General features: G+C 45.0%; 1 protein-coding gene across 4 annotated transcripts; it reads left to right on the top strand.

The window, feature by feature from the left end:
* On the top strand, positions 1–26048 carry LOC144591641 (methyltransferase-like protein 27). Of its 4 annotated transcripts, none has more exons than XM_078395690.1 (7): positions 1–132; positions 10093–10191; positions 14448–14568; positions 15517–15645; positions 18054–18192; positions 19204–19296; positions 25936–26048. In XM_078395690.1, exons 3-7 carry the CDS (start codon positions 14449–14451, stop codon positions 25953–25955), a joined length of 501 nt encoding a protein of 166 aa, XP_078251816.1. In that variant the 5' UTR covers positions 1–132; positions 10093–10191; position 14448; the 3' UTR covers positions 25956–26048. The 4 variants fall into 4 exon arrangements, with proteins under 4 accessions (XP_078251816.1, XP_078251813.1, XP_078251815.1 ...); XM_078395687.1 differs by lacking the exon at positions 25936–26048 and adding an exon at positions 25721–25919; XM_078395688.1 differs by lacking the exons at positions 1–132; positions 25936–26048 and adding exons at positions 7886–8080; positions 25721–25919.
* The last annotated feature ends 426 nt before the right edge of the window (positions 26049–26474 follow it).

Below are 26474 nucleotides of genomic sequence, written 5' to 3' on the forward strand. Positions count from 1 at the left end.
GAGAAAACTACGTGGTCACAGGGAGAACGTGCAGTTTGTAGGTTAATTGGTCTTGGTAAATTGCTTCCTGGTGCGTAGGGTGTGGATGAGAAGACAGAATAACATAGGCCGAGTGTGAACGGCTGATCGCTGGTGAGCATTTGGGCCTGTTTCCATCCTGCACTGTACTGCACTGTACTAGGTTCTATGTTCCATGCAAAGAAACATCTGCATATTTTCAGCGATTAGTGTAGGATTTAAAAAAACTGTGCAGAGACGTGGACGCAAGGGAGCTTAAAGGGCATGTACAGAAGGCAGGGAGGTGTTTGGGTGAGGCCGGGAGTGTGTGGAGTAAGAGAGCCAGAGACTGGGCGGTTGAGTGGTGAGGCGTTAGCTGCCCATTGGTCCGTGCAGCCCCACCAACACATTCAAACCGCGGCGGTTGGGGAGCGGCGCGCGCAACACGACGCCCCTCAGTTAGATGCCGATTTCAAGTATTTAGCTTGCAAGCATTTAGTGCGGGGCCCTCGAAAGTGCGGGACCCGTAGCAAATGCTACTTTTGCTACTATGTTAATCCGGCACTGGAGGTCAGTGCCCACGATGGACCGGGCCCACAACCTGTGTCCACAACATTTTGTCATTTCCTTTGCTCAAGGGCGTAGGCGTTGCCAGTAAGACGATGGGCGAAATGGTGAATAATCTAAACCGGAAAGAGAATGAGGGACAAAGAATTGCAGATGGTGATTTACAAAAAAAAAACAAAGTGCTGGAGTATCTCAGTGGGCCAAGCAGCATCACTGGAGAACATGGATAAGCAATGTTTCAGGTCAAGAGGGATTTGGCTGCTAATTTAAATCAGCAAATGAAATTGGTAAACTAGTTGATCATTTTCTCTGTTTTTACGCCCTAACCTGTTCTTTCTCACTTTGCATCAATTTCCCTCAATAATCCTGCTACTCATCTGTGTTAATGGCATTTTACAGTAGCCAATTAAAGCATGTCTTTGGGATGTGAGAACCCCAGAAGAAACCCATGCACTTAGAGCGAAGCTAGTGTGACTTGGGTGGGGGAGGAATAGAGAGAGAGAGGGAATGCCAGGGCTACCTGAAAAGAGAGAAATCAATATTCATTCATACCACTGGGATGTAAGCTGCCCAAGCTAAATATGAGATGCTGTTCCTCCAATTTGCATTTAGCCTCACTCTGACAATGGAGAAGACTGAGGACAGAAAGGTCTGTGTAGGAATGGGAAGGAGTATTAAAGTGTCCAGCAACCGGGAGATCATGTTGGTTCACGTGGGCTGAGCGAAGGTGTTCCGCGAAACGATTGCCCAGTCTGCGTTTGTTCTCGCCGATGTATCAGAGTCCACATCTTGAACAATGGATGCAGTAGATGAGGTTGGAGGAGGTGCAAGTGAACCTCAGCCTAACCTGAAAGGACTGTTGGTGTTCCTAGACAGAGTCGAGGGAAGGGGTATAGCGACAGGTGTTACATCTTCTGCGGTTGCAGGGGAAGGTACCTGGGGAGGGGTGGTTTGGGTGGGAAGCGATGAGTAAACCGGAGATTGCGGAGGGAACGGTCTCTGCGGAAGGCGGAAAGGGGTGGAGATGGGAAAATGTGGCCAGTTGGAGGTGGCGGAAATTACGGATGATTACTGTATGTGTTGTATGCGATGGCTGATGGGGTGGAAGGTAAGGACGAGGGGGACTCTCTTTTGTGGGGGGTGGGGGGAGCAAGGGCGGAGCTGCGGGTTACCGAGGAGATACGAGTGAGGAATATGCAAACATCTTTTTGGAGTCAAGATAGTTTATCTTTATATGCTCAAATCTTTAGAAAAAATAATCTAGATGCCCAATATATCCTTCTGCCCCACTGTATTGTGAGGGGTGGTTCTCTGGATACACAAACACTCCAGGCACAATTTTCTTGCAGAAACTGTAGTGAAGCTGAAGACATCAGGATCTGTCTGCATTTAGCAGAGTGTAGAGGCAACTGGCCCATTCCAGAGTGCAGGAATATGTGCTGAGAGACACACTGAAGCTTGGTGCAACCAAAGCATTGTGGGGGGGAGGACTACAACTAGGGTCCTTCCAAGTCAAGAGTGTTTTAATGTCATATGTCCCAGATAGAACAATGACATTTTTGCTTGCAGCCGCACAACAGAATATGTAAACTTAGTACACTGTAAACAATATAATAAATGGGGAAAATAAGTTCAGTGTATGTATATATAAATACACACACATGTACATACATATATACACACACACGCACAAATACATACACATAAAAAACAAACAAATAATAATACTGCAAAAAGACAAAACCAATGCCCCCAAGTCTATGTTATGTTATAGATTATGTTTTTATTTGGGTACTACAGACAACCAGTTTGGCTTCAAGGCTAAGCATGGTACTGATTTATGTATCTATGTCCTGAAGGAAATGGTTGAAATGTATAGAAGGCAGAATTCCTCTGTGTTAATTGGTTTTATTGATGCCTCTAAAGCTTTTGATCGAGTCAACCATCATAAGCTGTTCCAAAAACTGAGTCAAAGAGGAGTGCCTAACAGTATAATTAGGGTCCTGGCATATTGGTACGCCAACCAGAGCATGCAGGTCAAATGGGGTAATGCAGTCTCTGTACCATTTGGTGTTGGTAATGGGGTTCGCCAGGGGGGGCTACTTTCACCAGCCCTCTTTAATGTGTACATGAATGATTTATCTGACCAGCTTAGAGGCTGTAAAACAGGATGTATGATTGGTAACACCCTGGTAAACCATCTTATGTATGCCGATGATCTGGCGGTTTTTTCTCCTAGCAGTGCTGGGTTTCAGCAGATGTTGAATATATGCTCTGAGTATGGTGTCCAATTTGACGTGAAATACAATGCTAAAAAGAGCGTTGTCATGATTTGTAAAGTAAAAGGGGACAAAGATCTAGTCTTCCCATCATTTTACCTGTCAGGGCAGGTTCTATCTGTCTGCTGTAAAGCTAAGTATCTGGGACATGTCATCACAGATCAAATGTCTGATGATGAGGACATGTATAGACAGCGCCGCATGTTGTATGCACAAGCTAACATGTTGGTTAGGAAATTCCACTGGTGCTCAGGAAATGTCAAGATAAACCTGTTTAGAGCATACTGTACTCCTCTTTACACTGCTCCTTTGTGGATAAAGTTTAATAAGTCAAGCATCCATAAACTTAAGGTTGCCTATAATGACTGCATGCGCATATTGCTTAGAAAGCCAAGGTGGTGCAGTGCAAGTGAACTGTTTTGTAGTGCAGGAGTCAATACGTTTCATGCCCTGTTGAGGAATCTCATGTTTAAATTTATATGCCGATTGAATGGTTCTCAGAATTCCATCATTGTGCTGCTGGTAAATCCTGGTTTCAGTGCCGTGAGATACCTGTCACCTATGTGGAAACATTGGTATTGTTGCCTTTTCTAATTTAATTTAATTTTATATGTATATACTGTGTACTGTATGTGTATTCTAATGGACCATGAGTCTGCTTAATAAAATTTTAATTAAAATTATGTAGTTCAGAGCTTATTTGGAGTTTGTAGTGTTTAATAGCCTGATGGCTGTAGGAAAGAAGCAGTTCTTGAACATGGAGGTTACAGTTTTCAGGCTCCTGTACTTCTTCCTGATGGCAGGGGTGAAATTAGTATGTGGCAAGGGTGGTGTGGGTCTCTGATGATTCTGGCTGCCTCTTGGACTCCTATAAATCCCTTAGATTGTGATGTGGTCAGAACCCATGATGGACTGAGCAATGTTCACCACTTTTTGCAGTCTTCTTCACTCCTGGGCATTCAAGTTGCCAAACCAGGTTGTGACGCAGCCAGTCAATATACTCTCTACTGTACATTGGGTAATGGAGATGCCCCTCGAACGAGGGAAGGGATATCACCCCAGGGGGCACATGAGTGGCAAGGGTGCTAATACCCTTCTGTCTCCTTTTCACCTCCAGCCTTTGTCACTTACTCCACACACCTACCAATCATCCCCCTCAATTGTACCCACATCACTTGCCAGGTTTTGTGCCAGGCTCATCTGTCTTCACCTCTCTCCCCCCCTACTCTATCAGTCTGAAGGTGGGTTCAGACCCAAAATATCACTTTCCCATTCCCTCCACTGATGCTGCCTGGCCCATTAATTCCTTCAGAATTTTGTTTCATGCAACAGAATTGATATGGACATTGATAACCATTTTTACATCAGTCATAGGTCCACATCCTAGGAGCACCATTGTTACACGGTCTCCAGCAGTTCAAGAAGGCAACCTACCGCCAATACCATCTCCTCAGGGACAATTAGGAATGGACACTAAATGTTGGTGCCAACATCAATACCCACACTGTCAAATAGATTTCTGACAAATGAACATAGAATAACAGCTTGGTTTAGATATTTACTGATGTTGAGAAAGAACGACAGAAAGGAACTAACATGTAAATATCAGGTTTTGTTTCACCTGAGTTGTCAAGTGCAGTAAAACAGTTGAACTTTGGTCTGTTTATTTGACCTTGCATTACAATACAATACAATATATCTTTATTGTCATTGTACAGGAGTACAACGAGATTGGGAATGAGCCTCCCATAAGACGCAATAAATTAATTAGCTAGTCAGTATTAATTTAAACAATTAAACAAATTAGAACAGTTTTAAAACAGAATAAAGTGCAAGTAGATCTGTGCCGGTTCGCTGTGCGATGTGACCATCCGGCTCAGCAGGACCGGTTCATAGCAGCTATGGCCCTGGGGATGAAGCTGTTCCTGAGTCTGGAGGTGTGGGCGTAGAAGGCCTTGTATCGTCTGCCCGATAGTAGAAGTTCGAACAGACTGTTGCATGGGTGTGAAGAGTCTTTGTGGATGCTGGTGGCTTTTCTGAGGCCTCAGTAGGATGTGCAGATCACAATGCAGGAAATAATTCTGAATGGCAGCTTGAATGTTAACAATAGACCTGTCTAAATTGTGTTTCGTCCTTTGATAAGAGATTAACAGAGAATGAAAGCATGGTGGAAATTGATGGGTCTGAAGAAAGGTCTCGACCTGAAACCCATTCACACATTCCTTCTCTCCAGAGATGCTGCCTGTCCTGCTGAGTTACTCCAGCTTTCTGTGTCTATCTTTGGGAATTCTATTGAACTCTACGAAAAGATTGGGCTTTGTGTAACTGCACTATTAACCACATGATTGCCAAGATTAGGTTTTGTTCACATTCAGCTGTGATAAGGCTATTTTAAAAATCTTTTATTATTTTTGGATTTGTCATCATTTCTCATTCCTTGACAAGATAATAATAAAAGGACACAAAGTGCTGGAGTAACTCAGTGGGTCAGGCAACATCTCTGGAGAACATGGATAGGTGAAGCTTCTTCAGATAGTAATAAGCTTCCGTCTCGCAGTCCTTCTAGAGAAGGTGCTTCCACAGTGCGGCCGGACAGGGAGTTTCGGGAGTATGACCCAGCGAAGATGAACGACTAGCAAAATATTCCTAAATCACAGTGACTAATTTAGAGGGAAAGCTAAAGGTACAGAGTGGTACAAGGTGGACAAAGGGACTGTTGCATGATTTTAGAAATCATCCCATTGCGATCTTTGCATGGGGATGGTGTTCCTTTAACTGATAAAAGTGAACAGAATGAATAGCAAAATAGCCGATGATATCCAGCTCCTCATCTCCACCAAGTCAATCTCCACCACCACACACTCTACACTGACAAACTGCATCACTGAAATAAAATCTTGGCTTCAATCAAATTTCCTCAAACTCAACTGCAACAAATCTGAAATCATCATCATTGGTCCAAAAACGCTCACCAAATCCACCCAAAACTTCATCCTCAATATTGATGGTCTCCCAGTATCCACCTCCCCTCACATCCGGAATCTTGGAATCATCTTTGATCAAACCCTCTCCTTCGACAAACACATCAAAAACATCACAAAGACAGCCTTCTTCCACCTCAAAAACATTGCCCGTCTCCGTCCATCCCTCTCCTCCACAGCTGCAGAAACCCTCATCCACGCCTTCATCACCTCCCGTCTGGACTACTGCAACAGCCTCCTCTATGGCTCACCCTCAAAAATCATCAGTAAACTTCAATACATTCAAAACTTCGCTGCCCGTCTACTCACCCACTCCCCGATCCGTGACCATATCACCCCCGTCCTTTACAAACTCCACTGGCTCTCCATCCTCCAGAGAATCCAATACAAAATCCTCCTCATGACCTACAAAGCCCTCCATAACCTGGCCCCATCCTACCTGACTGACCTCCTCCACAGGCACACTCCCACCTGCACCCTCCGCTCTGCTGCTGCCAATCTCCTGTCCCCCCCCATCCGGACCAAACTCAGATCCTGGGGGGACAGGGCTTTCTCCATTGCTGCTCCCACCCTATGGAACTCACTACCCCAAACCGTCAGAGACTCCTCCTCACTCACCACATTCAAAACATCACTGAAGTCCCACCTGTTCCGCACTGCCTTCAACCACTGAAGGTCACCTCACCTTCTGTCTCCTTTTTCTGCTCGTTTACTTATTTATCTATTTATTCACTTCTCTATGTTCTAGAAATCCCTGTAAAGCGTCTTTGAGTGTTTGAAAAGCGCTATATAAATGTAATGCATTATTATTATTATTATTAAAATGAATGACGTTGCTGATGATACGACTGAAATGTAAAGCTATTCATCAGTCAGTGTATACACACCAAGCCTCACCATTTCAAATTCCCTTGTAATTGCATACTAATCTGCTGCCTGGAAACAAAACTTGTTAATGTGGCCCAGCATCCAAAAAATAAACATCTTCCACTGCTTGAGGTCTTTGTACCTTGCCATGGTAGACTCAACAAATTGATTTACTCTTTTAAAGCCCTCTTTTGTTTAATGGTGATAGGAGATAGTATGGCTTCCCATTATTTATCAAGCCCCATTTCTCTTTCTACTGGAGTCAACAAAAAGGTAAATTTGGTCAGGGAAGGTCAGAATCAGAATCAGAATAACCTTTATTGTCATAAAAACCCCCCAACTCTGTTGGACGAAATTCCGTTACCCACAGTCCAACAATAAGAGCAATAAAAATAAGTAATAACACACACAATTACAAACCAACACAAAACAAAAAAAAAGAAACATCCATCACAGTGAGTCTCCTCCAGTCACCTCCTCACTGTGATGGAAGGCCAGGATGTCTTTCCTCTTCCCCTGCCATCTTCTCCCGCGGTCAGGCTGTTGAAGTTGCCACGTCGGGGCGGTCGGGGCTCCCGACATTGAAGCCCCCGCCGGGCAGCGAAAATCCCGCGGCCTATTCCAGGCCTAGACGGACGGTGAAAGGTCCGCGGCGAGCCGACCCAAGTCCCGCAATTCGGGGCGGGCAAAGACTCTACCCCTGCCGGAGCTCCCAATGTCGGCCCCCAACTAAGGCAGGGTCTGCAAGCTTCCAATATCCACGCGGCCCGCAGCCGGAGCCTCCGGAGCATCCGAAGGCGAGTCGCAGTGGCACTCGCAGCGCCACCACAGCCTCCGAAGGCAGCCAGCTCCGCAGATGGTACGTCCGGTCTGCGGGCTCTGCGAACCAGAGCCCAGGTGGTCCCAGGTGGAGGCCGCCAGCTCCAGGTGTTTGGCCGATGGTAGGCCGCAGCGGGAACGGAGACACCACCCCAAAATAAAAGGTCGGGTCTCCGTTCGGAAGAGACAATTTTACAGTTCCCCATCCCCCCCTCCCCACATAATACACAACCACAAAAAACACTACATCACATCTAAACACGACAATTAAGACAAAGAAACAACGAAAAAACAAAAAAGACAAACGGACTGCAGGTGAGCCGCAGCTGCTGCACAGTGCCGCCATTTTGAGCATTAAACACACAATTCAATCTTATCTATTTACAACAGGTCCTTGAGCGATGTAGCATTTAAATAATGTTGTTGATGTAAAAGGACAAGACAAGAAGCAAAGGCGAAGGTGTTTCCGTGTTTGCTCATGACATTGCACTGATGAAGTATTATCACACCTGGACCCCCATCAGACAGTTATCACCAACGCTGCTGATAAAAGCAATAGGTTTGAAGAAAGTAAGTTCGATGAATGGAGAATCTTTCTTTCCTTCACATGCAGTATTATGTGGAACTACCATCCCCACATGTGGTAGCTTGGTCAGTTTATGGAGATATTTCAGCGGTTCTGGTGTTTATGTGGAACTTTTAAAAACATTTACATGTGTTTACTATAAGTGAAGAACTATGTTATAATTCAGTCAGCTTAATCTTTAAGCAGTGAATGTAGGAGAATATCTGGGTTTGGTCGAATAATTGGGCTGCAAATGGTGCAAATGGGGAACAAATGATGCAGCGGTAGAGTTGCTGCCTTACAGACAACGGGGGCTGTCCATACGGAGTTTGTACATTCCCCCCGTGATCTGTGTGGGTTTACTCCGGGTGCTCCGATTTCCTCCGATACTCCAAAAATGTTTGTAGTTTAATCGGCCTGGTAAAATTGTCCTTATTGTGTGTTGAGGAGCAATATCTCATATTCTGCTTGGGTAGTTTACAACCCAAGGTATGAACATTGAATTCTCCAATTTTAGGTAACTTCTAACAAGCAAACCCCCACTCCCCCTACTCCCACACCCACCTTTTCTTTGTCCCCATTGGTCTCCCTTGTGCCCCATCTGGACCCACACCTTTTTCTCCTCTACCTCCACGCATTCCTTCTATGGGAATTGTGGGAAGAACTGAGCTGTTCTTCCATTTTGTCTTTCAACATGGGCAATAATTGCTTCTGTGGGAATTAAACTTTACTCCAGGTAATTGCTTCAGGTGACAATAGACAATAGACAATAGGTGCAGGAGGAGGCCATTCGGCCCTTCGAGCTAGCACTGCCGTTCAATTGTGATCATGGCTGATCATTCTCAATCAGTACCCCGTTCCTGCCTTCTCCCCATACCCCCTGACTCCGCTATCCTTAAGAGCTCTATCTTGCTCTCTCTTGAATGCATTCAGAGAATTGGCCTCCCCTGCCCTCTGAGGCAGAGAATTCCACAGATTCACAACGCTCTGGCTGAAAAAGTTTTTCCTCATCTCAGTTCTAAATGGCCTACCCGTTATTCTTAAACTGTGGCCCCTTGTTCTGGACTCCCCCAACATTGGGAACATGTTTCTTGCCTCTAACGTGTCCAACCCCATAATAATCTTATACGTTTCGATAAGATCTCCTCTCATCCTTCTAAATTCCAGTGTATACAAGCGTAGTCGCTCCAGTATTTCAACATATGATAGTCCCGCCATTCCGGGAATTAACCTAGTAAACCTATGCTGCATGCCCTCACTAGCAAGAATATCCTTCCTCAAATTGCACACAGTACTCCAGGTGCGGTCTCACTAGGGCCCTGTACAACTGCAGAAGGACCTCTTTGCTCCTATACTCAACTCCTCTTGTTATGAAGGCCCACTTTCCATTGGCTTTCTTCACTGCCTGCTGTAGCTGCATGCTTCCTTTCAGTGACTGATGCACTAGGACACCCAGATCTCGTTGTACGTCCCCTGTTCCTAACTTGACACCATTCAGATAATACTCTGCCTTCCTATTCTTACCACCCAAGTGGATAACCTCACACAAATCCACATTAAACTGCATCTGCCATGCATCCGCCCACTCACACAACCTGTCCAAGTCACCCTGCAACCTCATAGCATCTTCCTCACAGTTCACACTACCACCCAGCTTTGTATCATCTGCAAATTTGCTAATGGCGACCCATAGAGTTAAAATAAATAAACCTGCTGAACAGAAGGATGTTAGTGAGCTCAAGGCTACACATAGACCCACTCTGATCTTCCTTGTAGATGAACATATCTGTTTCCAGTGGAAAATTACAGAATGCTGGATCACAATAGTTAACCATGTAAAAAAAATGCACTTGACTAACCTTGCTCTTCTGCTATCAAAAATGGTATAAATATACTATATGCTTTGAATATGCAGAACAGTCTCTTGCTTGACTGCTCCCCTTGTCTGACACATTATAGCAAATAAAGTAGCTGCAGTTTGATAGTCACTCGCATCTCATGTAATTTATTCTGACAGTTTTGGAGGTTCAGACGAGATCACAATCTCTTCCACCGACTAGGGTTCGTGCAAACACAGCTCTCGTAACAACTGAGACAGCCGGCACTAAATAAAAAGGTAAGGATTTCTCTTACATCGTGTCTTTTCTGCCACGAGTACCTTCTTGAATCCAGGTGGGCGAAGGGCGCTGCCGAAGCCGGAATAAACGTGAATGACATTTGGTTGTTCAGGTTCGAGGACTTTGAGTGTGGGTTTGAGTCTCATTGTATGAGTAAGTCAGGTACCTGTGTAAGAGTTAGTATTGTAATATGGGTAATTCTGAATGCTAAGAGAAGCCATGTAAAATGAACTCCGAGGATATATGTACAGAACATGCATTATGAACCAGAGAGTGTAACGAAAATAGAGAAATGACCAGAGTGGACCAAGGGGAAAGGTTTATCCCCTGACAGAACACATGGAATAGAGTGCCTGCAGGTGGTTTTATAAAAGAAAGAAAAACATGGTTGTAAAGATGTTGGGTGTCCCCAGTTTGTGGGTGGGGGTCAGGAAGCAGATAAAAGAAGAGAAAAGTCTAGACGTAAGGGTAGAGAATATGAGAAGCAGAAATGTGGAATAACGTGTAGCCAAATGTCGGGTGAATGCTAAGGTCACAGTTGTTAACAGTGGGCTTTCCCATCCAGTTGGCTCTACTCTCCTGTATTCCTGCAGTGAGCAGTGAGTATTGCATGTAGCATATCTCAGTAGAGGCAGCCTGCAAGGATCCTGAGGAAATGTTCCTAAGATTGAGAACAGAAAAAACATACAAGAAAAGGGAAGCAAGAATAGGCCACCTCATGAAGAAGGGAGTTGACCCAAAACATCACCTATTCCTTTTCTCCAGAGATTCTGTCTGACCCGCTGAGTTACTCCAGCACTTTGTGTCCATCACCTGGCCCATCGTGTTTGCCTCACTATTCAATATGATTATGGTTGATCTAAGCTGACCTCAACTCCTCTTCTGTGCCAGAACCACCAATTCTGAGAGTATCGAGGTGGTTCTGTGCCAGAACCACCAATTCAGTCATGATCTATTCGGGTTATGCCTTCTCCCTGCTCCCGTTGGGCAGAACATACAGCAGGTTGAAAATGCACACGACCAGATTCAGGACCATCTTCTTGCTATTTGGCTTCTGAATGGTCCTTCCACAGGCTAGGTACAGTCTGATTCACCTCAACTATTTGTGGACATTGAACTTTGTCTTTGGAGCTGTTATGCCAGATTGCTCAGGATTATATTCTGCACTCTGTGCCTTCTCCTACGCTCTACCCATTGTACTTGAGTTTGTCTTGATTGTATTTATTTATAGTAATATCTGACTGATTGGATAGCATGCAAAACAAAGCTTTTCACTGTACCACTGTACACTTGACAATAACAAACCTAAACCTAAACTTACAGGTGGAAACATCTCAACAACGACTCAAACAAGACATAAAAGAGATTGCATAAACATGAGTTAGTGCTGCTGCCTCACAGTTTCAGGATCCAAAGATAGACACCAAAAGCTGGAGTAACTTGGCAGCATCTCTGGAGAAAAGAAATAGGTGATGTTTCGGGTCGAGAACCATCTTGAGACTTATGTTTCGGGTGAGACCTTTCTACAGACCATGTTGGTTTCCCACCAGCTGCTTCAGTTTCTCACATCCTAAATCTCACGTCGAAGCCTTGGGATCTTTTGTGTGGTAGATTTGAAACAACAAATAGAGTTTAAGGTTGGTTTACTGGTCTAATACTCTAGAGAAGCATTGTCACCACTAAAGTTATATAGAGGCCAGAGTTTTGTAAGTGACCTTGGTTCAATCAAGGTTCCCACAGTTACATTTAGCAGATTTCCTTTTTTGCTATTTGTGCAGTGGCATTTGTCATTAAGGGCTCAGTAAGTGTGCAGCAAGCCAGAACTAATTTCAATCTTATTGGCAGAGTGTATCAATTTTTGTGCAATATTTATGAATGAGATCTATCTGTCCTTTTAAAATCTCCGCACAATATTTGTGGATCGGTCGATCTGTTTCAATCTCTTTAAAGTCTTTGAGCTACTTCATTCTCTACAGCACTTGTACATGGGTGTATCTGACCCATTCTCATCTTGACATAATATGTGTGGATGTGTATATCTGGTCCATTCCCATCTCTGTATAGCGTGGTCACCTCATCTACATGACCTCACCCTCGCTGAGATATCACAGTGTTCAGGAAGCGTTGGACAGAATGACCATGACTGTGGCCATGGCCAGCATCCTGTCGATTGCTCAGTATGGGGTGATTGCTGGTCGGCGTGGACTCGGTGGTCTTAAGGGCCTATTTCGCGCTGTATCTCTAAAGGCAGGGTTGAGACTGAGACAAATGGGCATGGTGGTCGTATAGACAATGGTGGGCTGAAGGTCCTGATTTTATGCTGCAAAATGCTATGACTAATGTACTTCAACAATGCCCCACGGTGCATCACGAACTGATGTAGAAACATAGGAGCAGAAGTGGGCCAATTAACTCCTCAACCTTTCAATAAGATCATGGTTCATCGTCTAACTTCACTCAATATTCCTGATCACTTGTCCTGGCAGGCCGCACGGCTGGACACACAAGACCCGGTGGAACAGCTTGGGCAGTTTACAATCCAGTGGCATGAATATTGATTAACCTCAAAATGCCTACTCCTGCACCTATTTTCTATGTTTCTATGTTTCTTTAAGGTACATACTTTTATTCTGAGGCTATGGCCTCTAGTCCTAGACTCTCCCACCAGTGGAAACATACCCTCCACATCCACTATATCCAGGCCTTTCACTATTCGGTAAGAATCAATGAGGTCACCCCTCATCCATCTAAACTCCAACGAGTACAGGCCCAGTGCCATCAAACGCTCATCATATGTTAACCCACTCATTCCTGGGATCATTCTCGTAAACCACCTCTGGACCCTCTCCAATGACAGCACATCCTTCCTCAGATATGGGGCCCAAAACAGTTCTCAATGCTCCAAATGCGGTTTGACCAGTGCCTTATAAACCCTCAGCATTGCATCCCTGTTTTTATAACCGTCCTTTCGAAATAAATGCGTTTGCCTTTCTCACTACTGATTCAACTTGCAAATTGGAAATCGTCCTCGAGTACTTCTGTAATTTGCATCAGTAAAGTCATACGTATTTGGCACAAAGTATAAAAATTTGCCTCCTATCAGGTGTGGGAGATCAGGGTGCAGTCTTGTTTCTCTGGAAACCATGCTTGCTGCCTACTATTTGCATCTATATATCCCTTCATTATTGCCTCTTACACAGCCAACAATGGACCACCGTTGGCGCTACCTTTCCTTGGTCATCGGTGCCGGCTCTAATTTGTTCTGAACCTTTTCAGACCTCTAGTTTCTGTCTCCCTGACTCTCAGTCTGAAGAAGGTTCTCGACCCGAAACGTCACCAGAGATGCTGCCTGACCTGCTGAGTTACTCCAGCACTTTGTGTCCCTTTTTGTGTATTCACCAGCAACTGCAGTGTAGTTTAGTTTAGTGTAGTGATACAGTGTGGAAACAGGCCCTTTGGCACACAGAGTCTGTGCTGAGCAGGGACACAAGATCAATTTACAGAAGCCAGACAACCTACAAATCTGTATGTCTTTGGAATGTGGGAGGAAACCAGAGATCCTGGAGAAAACCCACGCGATCACAGGGAGAACGTACAAATTCCATAAAGACAGCACTCGTAGTCAGAATCGAGCTTGAGTCTCTGGCGCTGTAAGCAGGAACTTTACCGCTATGTCACTGTGCCATCCTTACATTTTCTGTTTCTACCTGATATCTTTGCCGGATTGATTAGTTCAATCAATATACAGATTAAAATCAGTTGCCTTCTAGCAGCACAGTTAAAATTATACATTTCCCTTCTTGCGTGCTTTAACATTCATGCGCTGTTTTACTGAGGGGCAACACTTTGCACAATATTTGTATGTAGGATCCATGTTTCAGTCTCTTTGCAGCATTTGTGGGCCGAGTCCATCTGTCTTGTTTCAATCTTTGCACATTGTTTTGGTGCAGGGTGTATCTGTGCTGTTTCAATCTTTGTACTGCAGCAGGGTAAGTTGGACACCAAGTGCTGGAGAAAGTCAACAGGTCAGGCAGCATCTCTGGAGAACATGAATTCTAAAGAAGGGTCTTGACCCTTAATGTCACCTATCCATGTTCTCAAGAGATACTTGCCTGACCCACTGAGCTACTCCAGCACTTAGTGTCTTTTTTTGCAAACCAGCATCTGCAGTTCTTTGTATCTCCATCAGAAGGTATACCTCATTTTAATCCCTCATAACTGGATATTACCAACAAGGATTTTTTAATTGTTTTAGGATGAATAAGGATGGAGTCAATGTGGCTGCTGCTACCAAGAACCTCCTCACATTATACAGTGACATGGACACAGAAGAGAAAGTTAATTTTTACAACTCTTGGGCAGAGAACTATGAAAAGGTAACGTCTATACATGTTTACTTTAGGGGCTAAGACTCTCGCCATCCAACTGTGCAGTAACTTTGCCACTGTTCCTAGGGCCTCACCATGTATCCTCTATAATGCCAGTTACTCTTTTGTACAAATGTCAATGATGAACAAAATGTCCTGCTTTTGGAAACTTTTTCCCTAAGTTTTCTCCAATTGAATTGTTTTGTTATCTGCTTCATTTCTCTAACTTGATATGCAGTCATATTTAGTTTAGTTTAGTCTAGTTTAGAGATAGAGCACGGAAACAGGCCCTTCGACCCCCTAAGTCTGCACCGACCAGTGATCCCCGCATATTAACACTATCGTACACACACACTAGGGATAATTTACATTTATACCAAGCCAATTAACCTACAAACCTGTCGATATTTGGAGTGTGGGAGGAACCCGAAGATCTCTGAGAAAACCCACGCACGTCACAGGGAGAACGTACAAACTCCGTACAGACAACACCCGTGCTCAGGATTGAGCCCGGGTCTCTGGTGCTGTAAGGCAGCAACTCTATTGCTGTGCCACCGTGCCGCCCTATCTTGCCACAAATAATATTGCCAAGCAGAAGGTGACCATTCAGCCCATTGAATTTATACTAGCACTTTGGTAGACATTTCCACAATTTTAAGAGTATTTGAAATGTTCCCATTCAGAGAATGGCAGCCTATTTATCGGCTTATTTATCTGCAACATCACCATGGTTTTCAGACACCCCATTGCATACTCCAGATTGAATAATGGTCTCGACCCCAAATGTCAGGTATCTATGTTCTCCAGGGATGCTGCCTGACTAGCTGAGTTACTCCAGCAATTTGTGGCCTCCAGATTAGTCCTCCTCCTACCATCCTTAACTGCAAGGTATGGATTGCACAGGGTAAAATCCTTTAACCATCGGACCTCATTAGCAAAATCTCTGTCTCTCCACAGGACGTAAGTGTGATGGATTACCAAGCTCCCAGTCATGGTGTGGAAACCCTCAATTCAGTATATTCGGAAGATCGAAGCAGTGCGCTGGTTTTGGATGTGCCCTGTGGAACAGGAATGGTGGCGGAGCTGGTAAGAGACAAACTCTAATCAAATGTCACAAGAGATAATGATGTGAAACCGTGCCATCTGTGCCCATGCCGGTGTGCTAGTGAAGTGGTCCCAGAGTCAATCTGTTTCTTACTGTGGATGTGGACAGAAATAATGAAATTCTCAACACCACAGTTTCTTTCGCAAATCTGAATGGCCAAAATTTTATAAATAACTTCATTTTCAGAATTGTACCTTCCATCAAACATACCACATCTAGAAGTTGTGTTGTTTATTGAAAATGTCCCCGTGTTGATTCAGATGCTAGAATTCTGAACTAAGAACAGAGCTTGCTGCAAATATTCAGCAATGCAGGCAGTGTCTGTGGAGAGAGAAGCAGAGTTAATGCGAGAGAGCATTAAATAGGTCAAACTGGGATAGAAATAGTGTGTTGCTTTAGTTCAATGACTCTAACCATTTAAGCTTTAATAACGATTCAGCAGTTTCCACGGTGATCTTCTCTGGTAATAGCATCAGATGTAAGGCACAAAAACAGACTGCTGGAGGAACTCGGCAGGTCAGATTGCAAGCTTGAATGGAAAAAGGACAGACGATGTTTCAGGTCGGGATCTTTCTTCAGACTGATGGAGTCGAGAGGTGAGAGCTGGTAGAGAGGTGAGGGGGAGGGCTGGGCCCAGAGCTGGCAAATGAGAGGTGGACCCAGGTGAGGAGGGATTGTTTGGTAGATGAGATCAGATGGAGGGGAGAAAGGTGAGGTAGTGCCCAACACTGGAGATGATAAGTGGGAGAAGCCAAGAGGTTGTAAATGTTTGAATCAGATAAGAAACGAAGGTGGGGAATGCAACATAGAACGTGAGGGAGAGATAATGAGTAGAAGGGAATGGGGTAGGGGGTAGGGAGAAGATAGGAAACTGAGAGACCTGAATTGAGGAGGGATGGGTGATGTACAGTTGGAAAGGAGTGGAAAGAAAGGGGAGCGGGTAAAGAAGAGGGGAGCTGGTGAAGTTGATGAAATTGGCGAGTTCTGCATGGGTGCAAGAAGCAGCCCAATGCAGTCATCATGCAGTGGAGAAAGAGTTGGGGAGAGGTGCCAGCATGCATTTGGGCAAAGAATGTTCAACAAAAAGACAGGCATAGTGGGAAGGCTCATGACCAGAGCTTTGATTTAAAGAAACTGAGAAAGATCAAAAGAAAAATTGTTGATCTCTCAGGCTTTCCTGATAGTCATAGTGTCAGACAAACAGCATGGAAATAGGCCCTTCAGCCCAACTTGCCCATGCCAACTAACTTACCCCATCTACACTAGTCCCACCTGTCCGCGTTTGGCCCATATCCCCCTAAACCTATCCGATCCATGTAACTATCCAAATGTTGTTTTAATGTTGTGATGGTACCAGCCTCAACTACCTCCTCCCTCAGTTTGTTCTACTCTTTGTGTAACAATGCTACCCCTCAGGTTCCTATTAAGTCTTTTCCCCCCTCATCTTAAACGTATGTCGTCTGGTCCTTGATTCCCCTACTCTGGGTAAAAGGCATTTGTGCATTTACCCTTTCTATTCCAAATGATGGGGAATGAAATTATAAGCATTCCATTTATTCCACCCAGTGGCTTCCAATTATCACCTCCAGTATTGGTTACCATCTCCACCCTTCTCTCCCCCACCTGACACATCTACCAATCAACCCCTCCACACCTGCATCCACCTGCCAGCTCTGCCACCACCCTTTCCGCTCACTTCTCTCCACCAGCAATCTCCCCTTTATTCCATTAGTGTGGAGGAGGTTCCTGGCCCAAAGCATTGTCCGCCTCTTTCCCATCAACATCTCGGTTGTACTGGTAATGGGGGCCAAGGAATTGGAAGTTGTTCCAGTGCTGGTGAACGTATGAGATGTTCTGAATGTTGGTGGGAAAGGGTTGGACTAGAGGGGATAAGATAGATTTATTCACAAAATGCTGGAGTAACTCAGCAGGTCAGGCAGCATCTCGGGAGAGAAGGAATGGGTGACGTTTCGGGTCGAGACCCTTCTTCAGACTGATGTCAGGGGGCGGGACAAAGGAAGGATATAGGTGGAGACAGGAAGATAGAGGGAGATCTGGGAAGGAGGAGGGGAAGGGAGGGACAGAAGAACTATCTAAAGTTGGATAAGATAGAGTTGAGTTATGAGGAAATAAGTTCAATGGGGGCAAGTTATCCATTTCCTTCCACAGATGCCACCTGACCTGCTGAGTTCCTCCAGTAGTCTGTTTTTGTTTTCGCTCAACGTTCCAGCATCTTATGGATCTTATGGGTGACACCTTATGGACAGGATAGGTTTGGGCGATATGGACCAATCCATATCCCCACAGTTCGGACTAGCGTAGCTGGGTCTTGTTGGCCGGTGTGGGCAAGTTGGGCAAGGTGAAATGCAGAAAATTCTGATTCCTTCAGATGCAGAAACTGGGCTTCAAGAACTTCCATGGAATGGATGGCAGTGAAGAAATGCTGAAGATATCTGAATCCAAAGGAATGTACCAGAAGCTGATGCACTGTCTGATAACTGCGGATAAACAGCTGCCCGTAAAAGAAGGTAAATGGCTGATATCATCTGTTTTAATGGAAATCCAGGAGAGAAGCACATTTATTCTGTAGAATAATCTTTGAGCATAGAGTTTGTGCCCAATATTGAAGAGATCTTCTTGTCGTCAAGGAACAAGATGCTTAGTGGTTAGTCAGACTTATCTAACTTTAATGGAAGTATAAGAAAATAACTGCAGATGCTGGTATATATCGAAGGTATTTATTCACAAAATCCTGGAGTAACTCAGCAGGTCAGGCAGCATCTCAGGAGAGAAGGAATGGGTGACGTTTCAGGTCGAGACCCTTCTTCAGACTGATGTCAGAGGGGCGGGACAAAGGAAGGATATAGGTGGAGACAGGAAGATAGAGGGAGGTCTGGGAAGGAGGAGGGGAAGAGGGGGAGAGAGGAACTATCTAAAGTTGGAGAAGTCGATGTTCATACCACTGGGCTGCAAGCTTCCCAGGCGAAATATGAGGTGCTGATCCTCCAATTTCCGGTGGGCCTCACTATGGCACTGGAGGAGGTCTATGACAGAAAGGTCAGACTGGGAATGGGAAGGGCAGTTGAAGTACTCGGCCACCGGGAGATCAGTTTGGTCAATGCGGACCGAGCGCAGGTGTTGAGCGAAGCGATCGCCGAGCCTGCGCTTGGTTTCGCCGATGTAAATAAGTTGACATCTAGTCTTCCCAGGTGAGACAAAGGTTCACCTGCACCTCCTCCAACCTCATCTATTGCATCCGCTGCTCTAGATGTCAACTTATTTACATTGGCGAAACCAAGCGCAGGCTCGGCGATCGCTTCGCTCAACACCTGCGCTCGGTCCGCATTGACCAAACTGATCTCCCAGTGGCCGAGCACTTCAACTCCCCTTCCCATTCCCAGTCTGACCTTTCTGTCATGGACCTTCGCTCAACAGGTCAGGTGTTTCATTTAATTTAATCTCTAAGAGCATATGCATCTCTTTCAGATGTGTGTGAATATCTGTGTTGCATATCTGCTTGTTGTTGAAATATCCTGCAGGTACCTACGATGTTGTGATGGTTGTTGGTGGAATACTCCAGCAACATCTGCCATGGGAAATCCTTCCAGAATTGCTGAGAATCACCAAAACAGGTCAGTACAAAGTTCAGAAAGGGCAGAAGTAACTCAGCAGATCAGGGAGTATCTCTGGAGAACATGGATATGTGATGTTTGAGGACTTGACCCAAAACGTCACATCTCCATGTTCTCCAGAAATGCTGCCTGACCCGCTGAGCTAATCCAGTACTCCTTCAGAATGTTAACAATCACCTGCAATTCCTTGTTTCTACTCAGTAGAAAGGTCCCACAAATGAAGTGGTATCATTAGAACAGCCAAAGGAAGGAGCACACAACCCAAATAAAACATACAGGCCATGTTTAACTGGTAGAGCAAAATGGCAAGGTCACTTCACACTGACCCATACAAAAGGGATCTGGTGTTACAGAAGGATCACTCTAACTGAGCTGCACTCTAGGGTGCTGGAGTTACAGCAGGAGCACTCCACACTGAAGATGGACACAAAATGCTGAAATAACTCAGCAGGTCAAGAGTCTAGAGAGTCAAGAGTGTTTTATTGTCATATGTCCCAGATAAAGCAATGTAATTCTTCCATGCAACAAAACAGAATATGTAAACATTACACTGTAAACAAGGGAATAAACGAGAAAAAAAAGTTCTGTGTGTGTGTATATATATATTTTTACACACATATACATACACACACACAGACATACATGCACATAAAACAAACAAACATTTCGGGTCAGGACCCTTCTTAGAAACATAGAAACATAGAAAATAGGTGCAGGAGTAAGCCATTCGGCCCTTCGGCTGATCATCCAACTCATTATCCCGTACCTGCCTTCTCTCCATACCCCCTGATCCCTTTAGCCACAAGGGCCACATCTAACTCCCTCTTAAATGTAGCCAATGAACTGGCCTCAACTACCTTCTGTGGCAGAGAATTCCACAGATTCACCACTCTCTGTGTGAAAAAAAACTTTCTCATCTCGGTCCTAAAAGACTTCCCCCTTATCCTTAAACTGTGACCCCTTGTTCTGGACTTCCCCAACATCGGGAACAATCTTCTATCTGAAGAAGTCTGAAGAAAGGTCCCGACTTGAAAAGTCACCTGTCCATTTTCTCCAGAAATGCTGTTTGACCCGCTGAGGTATTCTATAATTTTGTGTCTATCTTTGGTACAAACCAACATCTGCAATTCCTTTTTATTTCACTCCATGTTGAGCTGTATTGTAACATAGAAACATAGAAACATAGAAAATAGGTGCAGGAGTAGGCCATTCGGCCCTTCGAGCCTGCACCGCCATTCAATATGATCATGGCTGATCATCCAGCTCAGTAGCCTGTACCTGCCTTCTCTCCATACCCCCTGATCCCTTTAGCAAAAAGGGCCACATCTAACTCCCTCTTAAATATAGCCAATGAACTGGCCTCAACTACCTTCTGTGGCAGAGAATTCCACAGACTCACCACTCTCTGTGTGAAGAAATGTTTTCTCATCTCGGTCCTAAAAGACTTCCCCCTTATCCTTAAGCTGTGACCCCTGGTTCTGGACTCCCCCAACATCGGGAACAATCTTCCCGCATCTAGCCTCTCCAACCCCTTAAGAATTTTATATGTTTCTATAAGATCCCCCCTCAGTCTTCTAAATTCCAGCGAGTACAAGCCCAGTCTATCCAGTCTTTCCTCATATGCAAGTCCCGCCATCCCAGGGATTAATCTGGTGAACCTTCTCTGTACTCCCTCTAAGGCAAGAACGTCTTTCCTCAGGTTAGGAGACCAAAACTGCACACAATACTCCAGGTGCGGTCTCACCAAGGCCCCGTACAACTGCAGCAGAACCTCCCTGCTCCTAAACTCAAATCGTCTTGCTATGAATGCCAACATACCATTCGCTTTCTTCACTGCCTGCTGCACCTGCATGCTTGCTTTCAATGACTGGTGCACCATGACACCCAGGTCACGTTGCATCTCCCCTTCTCCCAATCGGTCACCATTCAGGTAATACTCTACTTTCCTGTTCTTGCCGCCAAAGTGGATAACCTCACATTTATCCACATTATATTGCATCTGCCATGCATTTGCCCACTCGCCTAATCTATCCAAGTCACTCTGCAGCCTCCTAGCATCCTCCTCGCAGCTAACACTGCCACCCAGCTTCGTGTCATCCGCAAACTTAGAGATGTTGCATTCAATTCCCTCGTCCAAATCATTAATATACACTGTAAATAACTGGGGTCCCAGCACTGAGCCTTGCGGTACCCCACTAGTCACTGCCTGCCATTCCGAAAAGGACCCGTTTATTCCTACTCTTTGCTTCCTGTCCGCCAACCAATTTTCTATCCACCTCAAAACTGAACCCTCAATACCGTGTGCTTTAAGTTTGTACACCAATCTCCTATGTGGGACCTTGTCGAAGGCCTTCTGAAAGTCCAGATATAACACATCGACTGGTTCTCCCTTATCCACTCTACTAGTTACATCCTCGAAAAATTCTATAAGATTCGTCAGACATGATTTGCCTTTGGTAAATCCATGCTGACTTTGTCCGATGATTTCACCACTTTCCAAATGTGATGCTATCACATCTTTAATAACTGACTCTAGCATTTTCCCCACTACCGATGTTAGGCTAACTGGTCTATAATTCCCCGTTTTCTCTCTCCCTCCCTTTTTAAAAAGTGGGGTTACATTAGCTACCTTCCAGTCCTCAGGAACTACTCCAGAATCTAAAGAGTTTTGAAAAATTATCACTAATGCATCCACTATTTCTGAGGCTACTTCCTTAAGCACTCTGGGATGCAGCCTATCTGGCCCTGGGGATTTATCTGCCTTTAATCCATTTAATTTACCTAACACCACTTCCCGACTAACCTGGATTTCCCTCAGTTCCTCCATCTCATTAGACCACCGGTCCCCTGCTATTTCCGGCAGACGGTTTATGTCTTCCTTAGTGAAGACAGAACCAAAGTATTTGTTCAATTGGTCTGCCATCTCCTTGTTCCCTATGATCAATTCACCTGTTTCCGACTGCAAGGGACCTACATTTGCCTTAACTAATCTTTTTCTCTTGACATATCTATAAAAGCTTTTGCAGTCTGTTTTTATGTTCCTTGCCAGTTTTCCCTCATAGTCTATTTTCCCTTTCCTAATTAAGCCCTTTGTCCTCCTCTGCTGGACTCTGAATTTCTCCCAGTCCTCTGGTATGCTACTTTTTCTGGCTAATCTGTATGCTTCATCTTTTGTTTTAATACTATCCTTGATTTCCCTTGTTAGCCACGGATGCACTACCTTTCCTGGTTTGTTCTTTTGCCAAACTGGGATGAACACTTGTTGTAGTTCATCCATGCGACCTCTAAATGCCTTCCATTGCATGTCCACCGTCAACCCTTTCAGCATCAATCGCCAGTCTATCTTGGACAATTCACGCCTCATACCCTCAAAGTTACCTTTCTTTAAGTTCAGAACACTTGTTTCTGTATCGACTTTGTCACTCTCCATCCTAATGAAGAACTCTACCATATTATGATCACTCTTGCCCAAGGGGCCTCGCACAACAAGACTGCTAACTAACCCTTCCTCATTACTCAATACCCAGTCTAGAATGGTCTGTTCTCTCGTTGGTTCCTCGACATGTTGGTTTAGAAAACCATCTCTCAAACATTCCAAGAAATCCTCTTCCTCAGCACCCCTGCCAGTTTGGTTCACCCAATCTATATGTAGATTGAAGTCACCCATTATAACTGCTGCACCTTTAGTGCATGCATTTCTAATTTCCTGCTTGATGCCATCCCCAACCTCACTACTGCTGTTAGGTGGCCTGTACACAACTCCCACTAGCGTTTTCTGCCCCTTAGTGTTTCGTAGCTCTACCCATATCGATTCCACTTCCTCCAAGCTAATGTCCTTCCTTTCCACTGCTTTAATCTCCTCTCTAACCAGTAACGCTACCCCACCTCCTTTTCCTTTCTGTCTATCCCGCCTGAATATAGAATATCCCTGGATGTTGAGCTCCCAGCCTTGGTCACCCTGGAGCCATGTCTCCGTAATCCCAACTATATCATAATCATTAATAACTATCTCCACATTTAATTCATCCACCTTATTACGTATACTCCTTGCATTGAGACACAAAGCCTTCAGGCTTGTTTTTACAACTCTCTTACCCCTTATACAATTATGTTGAAAAGTGGCCCTTTTTGATTTTTGCCCTGGATTTGTCTGCCTACCACTTTTACTTTTCACCTTGCTACTGTTGCTTCTACCCTCATTTTACACCCCTCTGTCTCTCTGCTCCTGCTCCCATCCCCCTGCCACATTAGTTTAAATCCTCCCCGACAGCACTAGCAAACACTCCCCCTAAGACATTGGTTCCATTCCAGCTCAGGTGCAGACTGTCCTGTTTGTACTGGTCCCACCTCTCCCAGAACTGGTTCCAATGTCCTAAAAATTTGAATCCCTCCTCCTTGCACCATTTTTCAAGCCACGTATTCATCTGAAATATCCTCCTTTTCCTACTCTGACTAGCACTTGGCACTGGTAGTAATCCAGAGATTATTACCTTTGAGGTCCTACTTTTTAGTTTATCTCCTAGCTCTCTAAATTCACCTTGTAGGACCTCATCCCGTTTTTTACCTAAATCGTTGGTGCTAACGTGCACCACAACAACTGGCTGCTCACCCTCCCCCTCCAGAATGTTCTGCAGCCGCTCTGAGACATCCCTGACCCTTGCACCAGGGAGGCAACATACCATCCTGGAGTCTCGTTTGCGACCGCAGAAACGCCTATCTATTCCCCTTACAATCGAATCCCCTATCACTATAGCCCTTCCACTCTTTTTCCTCCCCTCCTGTGCTGCAGAGCCACCCACGGTGCCATGAACTTGGCTGCTGCTGCCTTCCCCTGATGAGCCATCTCCCCCAACAGTATCCAACATGGTATATCTGTTGAGGAGGGAGATGACCGCAAGGGACTCCTGCACTACCTTCTTAATGCTACGCTGGCTAGTGGCCACCCGTTCCCTTTTTGTCTGCTTAACCTTTACCTGTGGTGTGGCCAACTCCCTAAATTTGCTATTCACGACTTTCTCAGCATCGCGGATGCTCCAGAATGAATCCAACCGCAGCTCCAACCTTTCAATGCGGTCTACCAGGATCTGCAGCTGGACACATTTTCTGCACACGTAGTCATTAGGGACACCGTCAGTATCCCTGAATTCCCACATGCTACAGGATGAGCAAACCACGGGGCCGATCTCAGCTGACATGGCTTACCCTTTGTATTAAATCAATCCCCTTAAATTAAATCAAATCAGCACACTCCCTATTTAAAAATCATAATCCTTTTAAGCTGTACCTTTAACTAAAAAACCCAGAACCCTTAACTCAAAGTGCTATCAGAAGGCAGAAATACAAACCTGGGGTTACTCACCAATCAGCTGCTCCCTCCAGTCCGCGTTACTTTTTCAAGTGTGACGCGCTAATGGAACGTTGTAGAGAGTGGTACGCTCCCACCTCTCCAACGGCTCCTGGGCCTCTGTGGAACAAAAGCCTCGCGCTCGATTTTAAACTCACCGCGCGGACGCTGTACCAGTCGCTCCCACCTCTCCAACGGCTCCTGGGCCTCTCTATGAACTGTAGGAGCAAAATAGAAGGCCACACAGAGTTGGTGTTTGAAGTAACGGACGATTTATTAAACTGGTCGCACCAGGAGGCCAGCCAAAGCTGACCTGTCAAGTGTGTCTTTGATACATTTTTTATATTCTCAGATGACAAGATTACTCAGAAACTTGACTAACAGTAAATCGAGGTCTTAAGTATAGAAACGACTAACAATGAAGCGTTTTTGTTAAGAAGGTTTTGCTCAGGGACTCGTTTAACAATAAAACGAGGTCTTAATTACAGAATGGAACTCAGAAACACTTAATTAGGTGACAAACAGCATGAGATGATTATCCACAAGTCTAAATTCATTAGCAGTAGATCCAAATTACTGTTGCAATGATGGGTGCACTCATGCATAATCAATGAAATTCCTGTTAGGCTTTGAATGCGGTTTCCTGCCACCACATTAGCACAATCCACATCCCTATTTACTAATTATTAGCCCTCACTATTGTTTACCCTACAACATGAACAAACGTGATTCCATGCAGTTATGCAGGACATAAAAGAGATTGCATAAACATGAGTTAGTGCTGCTGCCTCACAGTTTCAGGATCCAAAGATAGACACAAAAGCTGGAGTAACTTGGCAGCATCTCTGGAGAAAAGAAATAGGTGACGTTTCGGGTCGAGAACCTTCTTGAGACTTATGTTTCGGGTGAGACCTTTCTACAGAGGGGACCTTTCAGTCTGAAGAAGGGTCTCGACCCGAAACGTCGCCCATTCTTTCTCTCCCGAGATGCTGCCTGACCTGCTGAGTTACTCCAGCATTTTGTGAATAAATACCTTCGATTTGTACCAGCATCTGCAGTTATTTTCTTATATTTCTACAGACCATATTGGTTTCCCACCAGCTGCTTCAGTTTCTCACATCCCAAATCTCACGTCGAAGGGTTACTGGGCTACTGTAATTTACCTCAATGTAGGTTAATAAGAATTAAAGGGGAGAGTGTCATAAATAAGTTGGAGGAATACAGGGAAGTGAGAAAGAGAGGCGATGGTTTGTTGTGATTGTCTCAAATGGGGCTTCCTTCTGCATCATTGTAAGAAAATCTACACGTTCTGTAAAAGCAACAAGCAGGCTGCTCTCCCTCAAGCATCCTACATCTTCCCTTGCCCGCATACAAACCCCTCATCCGCAAGACCAAACCCACAATAAAGACGGTCAAAATATGGCCCGAGGATGCCACCCTACAACTCCAGGACTGCTTTGATCGCACCGACTGGGACCTGTTTGCACAACAGGCCACCTAAGGTTCAGAGGTAGACTTGGAGGAATACGCATCCACTGTGCTCTCCTACATCAACTGCTGTGTGGAGAATGTCTCGGAGGACAAGGAGATAAAGATGTTCCCAAACCCTGGATGAACAAGGAGGTACAGAACCTGCTGAGGGCACGTAACAATGCCTTTAAATCTAGTGACACATCAGCATACAGTGTTGCCAGATCACACCTGAGCAAAGTATTAAAAGGGCCAAAGACACCCATAGGCAACGGGTGGAAGACCACTTCAACACCACGGACACCAGAAGCATGTGGCAGGGTGTCAGGGACATCACTGGCTACAAGAGCAGCCCTGCCTGCCC

This window comes from Rhinoraja longicauda, unplaced genomic scaffold (assembly GCF_053455715.1).
Source record: "Rhinoraja longicauda isolate Sanriku21f unplaced genomic scaffold, sRhiLon1.1 Scf001302, whole genome shotgun sequence".
NCBI classification, from domain to species: domain Eukaryota; kingdom Metazoa; phylum Chordata; class Chondrichthyes; order Rajiformes; family Arhynchobatidae; genus Rhinoraja; species Rhinoraja longicauda.

Bases quoted from the DNA above. Each gene is read 5' to 3' on its own strand.
- LOC144591641 (XM_078395687.1), top strand. From the start codon at position 14,449: ATGAATAAGGATGGAGTCAATGTGGCTGCTGCTACCAAGAACCTCCTC. The intron at 14,569-15,516 runs GTAACGTCTATA...GTCTCTCCACAG, and splicing joins GGGCAGAGAACTATGAAAAG to GACGTAAGTGTGATGGATTA. The intron at 19,297-25,720 runs GTCAGTACAAAG...ATATTTCTACAG, and splicing joins GCTGAGAATCACCAAAACAG to ACCATATTGGTTTCCCACCA.